The sequence below is a fragment of the Alligator sinensis genome, unplaced genomic scaffold, assembly GCF_000455745.1.
Source record: "Alligator sinensis unplaced genomic scaffold, ASM45574v1 scaffold1302_1, whole genome shotgun sequence".
Taxonomy (NCBI): domain Eukaryota; kingdom Metazoa; phylum Chordata; order Crocodylia; family Alligatoridae; genus Alligator; species Alligator sinensis.
Genome location: NW_005842612.1, coordinates 478,727 through 486,783, shown reverse-complemented (window position 1 = coordinate 486,783; position 8,057 = coordinate 478,727). Strand labels below are relative to the sequence as shown.

The 8,057-nt window shown below is 64.3% G+C and overlaps 1 protein-coding gene across 1 annotated transcript in view; it reads right to left on the bottom strand.

Annotated features, from left to right (window-relative positions):
- The window catches only part of NRXN2 (neurexin 2), an 89,064-nt gene that overhangs the window by 15,948 nt on the left and 65,059 nt on the right, over positions 1-8,057 (bottom strand). The window contains exon 17 of the mRNA XM_025214933.1: positions 2,635-2,816. Coding sequence (XP_025070718.1) covers positions 2,635-2,816 — 182 coding nt within the window. The remainder of the gene's footprint in view (positions 1-2,634; positions 2,817-8,057) is intronic.

The window sequence follows — 8,057 nt, the reverse complement described above, 5'->3', positions numbered from 1 at the left end:
TTACACGGGCGCAGAGGGGCCGGGAGCCCGGACGCCTGGGCTCTCTGGGAGGGGAGCGGGGGGCTGGGGACCCGGGCCCCAGCGCTCCCCACGGACCCCACTGTGCCCACCCACCCGCTCGTGCGCCGCGTGCGACGCCAGGGCCCCGTGCGATGGCTTGGGGGGCAGGGCAGGCAGAGCTGAGGGCTCAAGGGCGTCGCGCGCCTGCTCGTGCGAGGGATGGAGGGGGTGTGCAAGGCACCTGTCACGGGGCCACAGCTCGCACCAGGGAGAACCCAGGGGTCCGGGCCGCCTGCTGCATGTGCTCCGCCGTGCTCCCCTTCCCCGGGCTGGTGTCGGGGCCAGGGGAGCCCGACCCGGGGAGAGCCCGGGGGTCTGGGGTCCCCCCCCCCAGCCCTGGGGAGAGCCCGGGGGTCCAGGGTCCCCTCCCCAGCCCTGGGGAGACCCCGGGGGTCCCCCTCTCCCCCTCCCAGCCCTGGGGAGACCCTGGGGGTCCGGGGTCTTGGGGGCTGGTCATACAGCCTATCCCTGCCCCCTGCCCCCCCGGAGCTACCATAATTCTGCTGACAAAGCGCATGCCCAAAACTCTGAGGTACCGTAATGCTCTTTGTAAAGCACCTGCCGCAACAGCCTGGGGCCATGCTGTCTCCAGGTGTTACCATAATTCTAGTAAGAAAGCGCAGGAAAATCCATCAAGCCTCTCCACAACCCCCACCCGTCCTTTTTTTCTTTTTCCCTTTCTGGGATCTACCGTAATCCACTGAATAACTGGACACACCAGGGAGACCCTGATGATGCCAGGCCAGGGGGTACCATCGGTCTACCATAATGCTACTAATAAATGGTAAGCACTCACATTTCCATGTCCTCCCCCCCAGGTCTCAGCTGTCTTTGGGAGTTACCGTAATACCACTAACGACACCCCCATCTCCAACTGGCAAGTGCTACCACCAGGCTGTTAATACAATGCATGCCGTACCAGACACCACCCCACCTCACCGTACCATAAGTGCTCCTTATACAGTGCACGCCACACGGGGGACCCCAGTCTCAGCGTGGGTTATGAGGGGGGTGGGGGGTCCATCAAGGGGCTCCCATAACGTCACTAATAAAGTGCACGCCATAACAGAGACCCTTACCCCAGTCTGGCCAGCAGGGTATGGGCGCTACCATAACACCACTAATAAAGTGCACTCTGTAATACAGACCCCGATTCGGGCCTGGGGGTGCTACCATAATGACTCTAATAAGGTGCACTCCACGACACGGACCCTGGCCCCAAGCTGAGTATATGATTGTTACCGTAATAGCACTAATAGACAGCATTACAAAATGGAGACCCCCGATGGCAGCAGTGGGGGAGGGGGTGCTGGCGATTACCGTAATGCTACTGAGGAAGCACAGCTGGAAGCAGGCCAGGCGCCAAGGCAGGGAAGGGCCCGCGGGGCTGACGGGTGTGACAGATGCTGTGCATGGCTCCAGTGGTGGGGGAGGAAGGGGGGGCTGGCATCGATGGGAGCCTAATAGCTCTAATTAGGCAGAGATGCTGGCAGCCAGCAGGGACTCAGTGTGACCCAGTGCCAGCCCTCGTGAGCATCACTGGGAGACAGGGCTGCAGCTCCCAGCTCCCCTGCCCCCACTGCCCTCCCAGAGCTGGAGAGAGCCCAGGTGTCCGGGCTGCCAGGCCCCTGCTCTAACCCCCAAAGCGGAGGCCAGGCCACCCCCCGTGGGGGGGCAGGGCGGGCAGCCTGTCAGCCCAGGTTAGCCTGCTGGGGCTGGGATGAGCTGACAAGAGGAGACCGTGCCAGGGCCTCCGGAGGCACAGGCGGGGATGGGGAGAGCGGTTGGGAGCTGAGCAGAATCGGGGTGGGAAAGGACCCCCAACGCTCACCCTGCAGGAGCCCCACAATGGTGGTTGGTGCATGTGCACATGCACGCGTGTGCTCTCTGGCGTGCGTTGCTCCCTCTGCAATTGTGCAAACATGTTGCACAGGAGGTGTCTGAGCCTGGGGGGGGGGTTGAGCTGGGGCTGCCCTGTGCAGGGGTGTATGTGCGACTGTGCCTGTGCAACCCCACTGCACTAGTGCCTGGCGCATGTGAAGCATTGGTGCGATTGCACAAGGACCTGACTGGGCATGACGGGGTGCATGTAAGCTCAGGCCGCTGCAAGGGGACTACAGGGCTGCAGATGCTCCACGCCCTCCTGGCTCAGGTATGGGGGGTCTGGGCCCAGTGACCCCCCAGCACCTGGGGCCCAGCTGAGCTGAGCCTCTGGGAAGGTGTCAGGTGGGGGGCAGGAAAGGGGAGGGGCCAGGCTGCACACACTGGTGGGGGGGGGGGTAGGAGGGAGGTCAGTTCTTAGCTTCCAGCCCCGGAGTGAAAGGGGGGTGGGATCCAGCTGCTCCCCTGGCACTTGAGGCAATGGGAGAACCCAGGAGTTCAGGTCCCAGCCCCACCCCAGGACCCCCCATACCCTCAGCTGGGCAGGGAGAACCCAGGTGTCCAGGCTCCCCTCCCGGCACTGTAGTGAACCCCCGGGTCCTGCTCTCCCCTCCCAGCGCTGAGGGGAGCCCCGGTGTGTGGTCTCCCAGCCCTGCCCCCCCGGGGAGCCCTGGCATCCAGGCGGGTGCTTACGATGTGCAGCTGGAGGTAGTCGCCGAGGCCGGAGGCGCTGTCGACCCGCACGAGCACGGCGCTCTTCTGGTGCGTGCTGAAGCCCACGGCCAGGCGGTCGGCGCGTGTGCTGGGCCGGTCGTTGGGCGGCCACGTGTAGGTGATGAGCGCACCGCCCTTCCCGAAGATGTACGTCGTGCCGGCTGCGGGGACAGAGCGTGTCAGGACCAAAAGCCAGGCGTCCAGGCTCCCGGCGCCCCCCAGCCCCACTGCCCCCAAAGCTGCAGAGGACGCGGGCATCCGGGCTCTCAGCCCTGGCTCCCCTCAAGACGGCCTGCAGCCCCCTTGCCTGCAGCTCTGGGGGCAACGGTCTAGTCCAGGCTCCTAACGAACCCTGGGCTAACGTGCCAGCCAGGCCCAGGTGCCTGCCATAGAGACCACCTCCTTCCAAGCCTGGGCTGAAAGAGACCCTCCTCTGCCAGAGACCCCCAGCACTGCCCCCGCCCGTCAGAGCCCAAGCAATCTCCTGGGGCACCAATTAGCACTTAATGAGCCGAACAGCGGGTATGGAGGGAGCCGACCCTGGGCACAATGAGCTGTGTAAATGCGCGTGTGCGCGCGCACAGGTACATGCATCTCAGCCCCAAGACATGCACGCTTAGGTGCACACGGGCTAACATGTGTAGGTACATGCCCCTCCAGCCTCTGAGACGCGCACACGTGCACACACAGGCGGAGGGGCACGGGGGTCAGGACACACATACACAGATTCACACATGCCCCCAGCCCCACTCCCCTCCCACAGCTGGGAGCAAACCCAGGCGTCCGGGCTCCCAGCCCCCCTGCTCTGACCCCCCAGCCCCACTCCTCTCCCAGAGCTGGAGAGATCCCAGGCGTCCGGGCTCGCAGCCCTGCAACAAGAGACGGTGGGGCTTGGCCGTGACCCCCACCCCACCCAGCGCCCTCCCACGGCGCCAGCAGCCGTGGGCTGTTGGCAATCGATGAGCAAGAGACGGTGACAAACGCCACAGGCCGAGCGGGGAGACAGGCCCATCGCTCCGCGGCGCTGTGGCCACCCGGACGCCCCCGCCCTGGACACGTGGCGGCATTGGGGGACGTCGGGGCTGTAGGCAGCAGAGACACCCTACAATAACACGCAGCCCCCGGTGGGCGCCTGGGCCGATATCCTTGATGAGCAGTGGGCCAACGATAACGTGTCCGGAGCAAGGAGAGAAGCCCGGTGTCCAGGCCCCCAGCCCCCTGCTCTCACCCCCTTGAGCTGGGGCAGAGCCCAGGCGTCCGGGCGCCGCCCCACCCCTTCCTGTCAGCGCCTCCCATGGCCGGGGGCTAATTCATATTTAATGCCCACGCCGCAGCCCCCCGCTTCACCCCCCCCTCGATCGATCGCCATTAGCAGCTGCGCTTCGCCAGCGCCGGCCCATGCACGGCCTGGGGTGGAGGGGACCGATAAACTGGGCCAGTATCCGGGGCTGGGCAAGAGCCCAGGCGTCCGGGCTCCCCACATCCTCCCTCTTCCAAACCACCCGCCCCCACCCAGGTGTCCTTGCTCCCAGCCCCCGCCTTCGCTCTGACTCCTCATCTCACTGAGCAGGGCAGGAGATGACCCAGGCATCCAGGGTCTCAGCCCCCCTGCTCTCACCTGCCCGCCACCTGGTGCAGAACCCAGGTGTCCAGGCCCCAGCACCAGGAGCCCAGGAGGACAGGGATTGCAGGGGGAGGCAGGGAGACAGAGCCCTGCATGGCTGTGGCTGGCTCTGGGAGTGGGGGTCAGGGCCGGGGATCCAGGTCTGTGCTGCGGCTGGCTCTGGGGTGGGCTGTGCCGGCAGTCAAGTAGAGCAGATGCAGCCAGCTCTGGGGTGGGGCAGGGACTGGGGGTACAAAGCCCGGCACTGGGGTGCAGCCAGCTCTGGGGTGGGGGGTGTCAGTGGCTGAGTACAACAGAGATGCAGCAGCCTCTGGGGTGGGGCCTTGGGTCCTGGGGATGTGGGGCTGAAATGCGGCTGGCTCTGGGGTGGGACATGCCAGCAGCCAAACAGAACAGACACAGCCGACTCTGGGGGGGTCGGGGCCCAGATCTGGGGTGTGGGCAGTTTGGGGGCCACGAATCCCATTCAGTGGCATCTTTGGCACTGTCGGGTTTCAGGGCCCCAAGAACTGGTGCTGTTGTGTGTGCACAGATGCACACAGGCATGCACTGACATAGTGACATCGCTGAGTGTGCCTACCCCCCTCCAGCTCATAACTGTGTGCACACACACACGCACACAAAAACGCGCGTGCAGAAGCACACCCATGCACATCTATGCCCAGTCCCCCTGTGTGTCCTGGGTCCCCCCATTAATTCCAGACCCCCAAATTCTCACCCTCTCTGTGTCTCACAATGGCCCCACCTTGCACACATGTGTATGTGCACACCCCACACGCATGCCCACTCCCTGGTGCCAGAGCCCGGCCACTCCCCTCGGCTTCCTTGCGTGTGACGCTCATAACGAGGCGAATTAAGTCATTAGCAGGTAATGGCCCTGTGGGCGCTAATGACTCGCCCCCCCAGCCTGGGGATTCCCCCCCTACACACACACCAGCTGCACCAATACACATGCGTGTGCAATGCTCACTCACACCCCTCACATGGGGAGGGAGAAGCTGGGGAGGGGGCTGCACCCCCAGCCCCTCCTTCCCCCCCATTCTCATTCCCCCCACGGATGAGCGGGGGCCTGAGGTGGGAACAGGGCTGGGGGCCCGGACGCCTGGGTTCCCTCCAGCCCTGGGCGGGCAGCGGGGGCTGGTGGGTGAGAGCGGGGGGCCGGGAGCCCGCACACCTGGGTTCTCTCCTCGGAGGCAGGATTCCTGCCTTCCCGAAACGCCGGAGATGAACCTGGCTCAGCTGGGCGAGATGGAGGTGCCTGTGCAGGACACCTGAGTCCCCGTCATCCCCAGCCCTCTGCTCTGACCCCCCAGCCCCACTCCCCGCCCAGAGCTGGAGGGAACCCAGGTGTCCGGGGCCGCCCCGCTCTCACCCCCAGGCCCCACTCCCCTCCGACATCAGGGAAAGGATGGGTGGAGCGATGCGGGGGTGGATGGATGAATGAATCAATGGTGGGGACGGGTAGAGGTGGCACACAGCTGGACGGACAGATCTGCCCTAGAGTGCGGCTGTACATGTGGGGGTGGACACGTGGACAGACACAGGCACATAGGGGTAGGGGGGCAGGGTGGTCGGGGCAGGAGCTGGAGGAATACAGGGGGCACGGACAGACAGACCCCTGCCTGGGGGTGGGAGATAGATAGATAGGATGGATGATACATTGATAGATACACAGATAAATAGATGATATATATATAGACAGAGAGATAGATGGATGATATATAGATACCTAGATGATACATATAGATGGATGGATGATAGATAGGCGGATGGATGATGGATGGGATGGATGGATGCATGATAGATAAATAGATAGGTGGATAAATGTATAGACAGACACACGGACAGGTAGAGAGACAGGTGGAGGGACGGACAGACAGATGCACAGGGACGTGGCAGCTAGCGCGCTGCATGGACAGAGAGGCAGACGGGGGGTGGATGGACAGACAGGTGCACAGGCGGATGGCAGACAGGCAGGGGTTGCGGGGCCGCTGGACGTATGGACAGACAGGTGGGCAGATGGGAGGGGGTTGCCTGGACAGACAGCTGGACAGATGGCCGGGGGGTGAGGATGAAGCGGATGGACAGACAGACGGGTGGGGAGGCACATGCAAGGGGCTGGGGTGGATCGGGACCGCCGGAGCCCGGGGCGCACGGGGCCGGACACACGGACGCGGGAGGCTCCCCCCTTCCCCCCACAGCTCTGAACACGGCTCTAACGAGCCCCAGAGCTCCGGCGCCGCGCACCCGATCCCTGCCGTTGCCATGGCAACCCTAATACCCAGCGCCTCCCCCCCTGGACGCGCTCGCCCTCCAAATGAGCGCGCATGGGGGGGGGGGTTAACCTCTCATGTGCTGCAGCCAGTGCTGCACCCCCCGGCTTGGGGCTGGATCGGGGCCCTGTCCCCAGTGACCGCGGCCCGGATTTCCGCCTCATCCGTCCCCAGCGGGACAGCCAGCCCAGCCCCCCCACCCCGCTCCAGGGCCCAGCCAGGACTCCTGGGTTTTCCCAGGCCCCTCAGGACTTTGAGGCTGGTGTCTGGCACATGTCAGCGGGGGCAATTTTGGCCCCTGGATGGGTGGATGGAAGGGCAGATGGATGGACAGACATCCCCCAGCCCCAACAGATGGGTTCGAGGACAGGGGGTGGGAGAGCGCGAGGGACACTCAGGGCCTGCAGAGATCAGTGGGGGAGAGAAGGACAGAGACAGGGGGTCCGGGCGGACAGATGGACACAGTGAAAGGGGGCGAGGCACAGAGATGGGGGATAGGCAGAGGATGGACAGAGAGACAGACAGGGAGACGGTCGGTGGAGGGATGGGCTGGTAGGTGAAAGGAAATAGGCAGATAAGTAGGTTCCTAGATAGATAGATAGATAGATAAGTAGGTAGGTCGGTCAGTAGATAGATAGGTAGACAGACAGATGTGTAGATGAAAAACAGAGGATAGATGAATAGAATAATCAAAGATAGATAGATAGATGCATGGATGGAGGGCTGAACAAATAGATGATAGGTGAATGTATCGATCGATCAACGGCAGAGAGACGGATGGATGGAGAGGGACGGATGGACGGATGAAGGTGGCGCGATAGAGAGATACGCAGCTGATGTGTCGAGGGATGGACAGGGGAAGAGGAGGGAGAGAACAGGGCGGACAGACGGATGGAGAGGCGGCACAGGCCCCGTGCGGGGGCAGAGGCGGGGGCAGGGTGTGTGGGGAAGAATGGACCCACAGACAGACGGGCGGAGGCAGGGAGGGAGGGATGGATGGATGGGTGGATAGGTGGGGGTGGACGGACAGACGAGCGGATGGGCAGATGACCGAGGGCACCCTGGGTGCAGGCCAGCCCAGGATGCCTCACCGTACGGCTGCAGAGGGCAGGGGGGTGTCTCAGCCTGGGGGTGCCCCAGGGGCTCTGTCCAGGGGGTGCTGGGGTGGCCCCAGCCCTGGGCCAGACCCATCCGGCGCTTCCCTGGTGCCAGAGCCAGGCATGGAAGCCGGAGTCCGGGCCCTGCTCCCCGTCGTGCCTCCCCCAGCGCTGGGGGAGCCCAGGGGTCCGGGCTCCCGGCCCCGTGCTCAATCCCCTACTCTCCCTCCCAGGACTGAAGCAAACCCAGGCGTCCGGGCTTTCAGCCCTCTTCCTTTACACCCCCAGCCCCCAGTCCTCTCCCAGAGCTGGGGGAACCCAAGTGCCCGGGCTCCTACCCCCCTGCTCTCACGCCCCGGGCACCGCTCCCCTCCCAGAGCACGAGAGCGCCCCGGCGGCCCCGCTCCC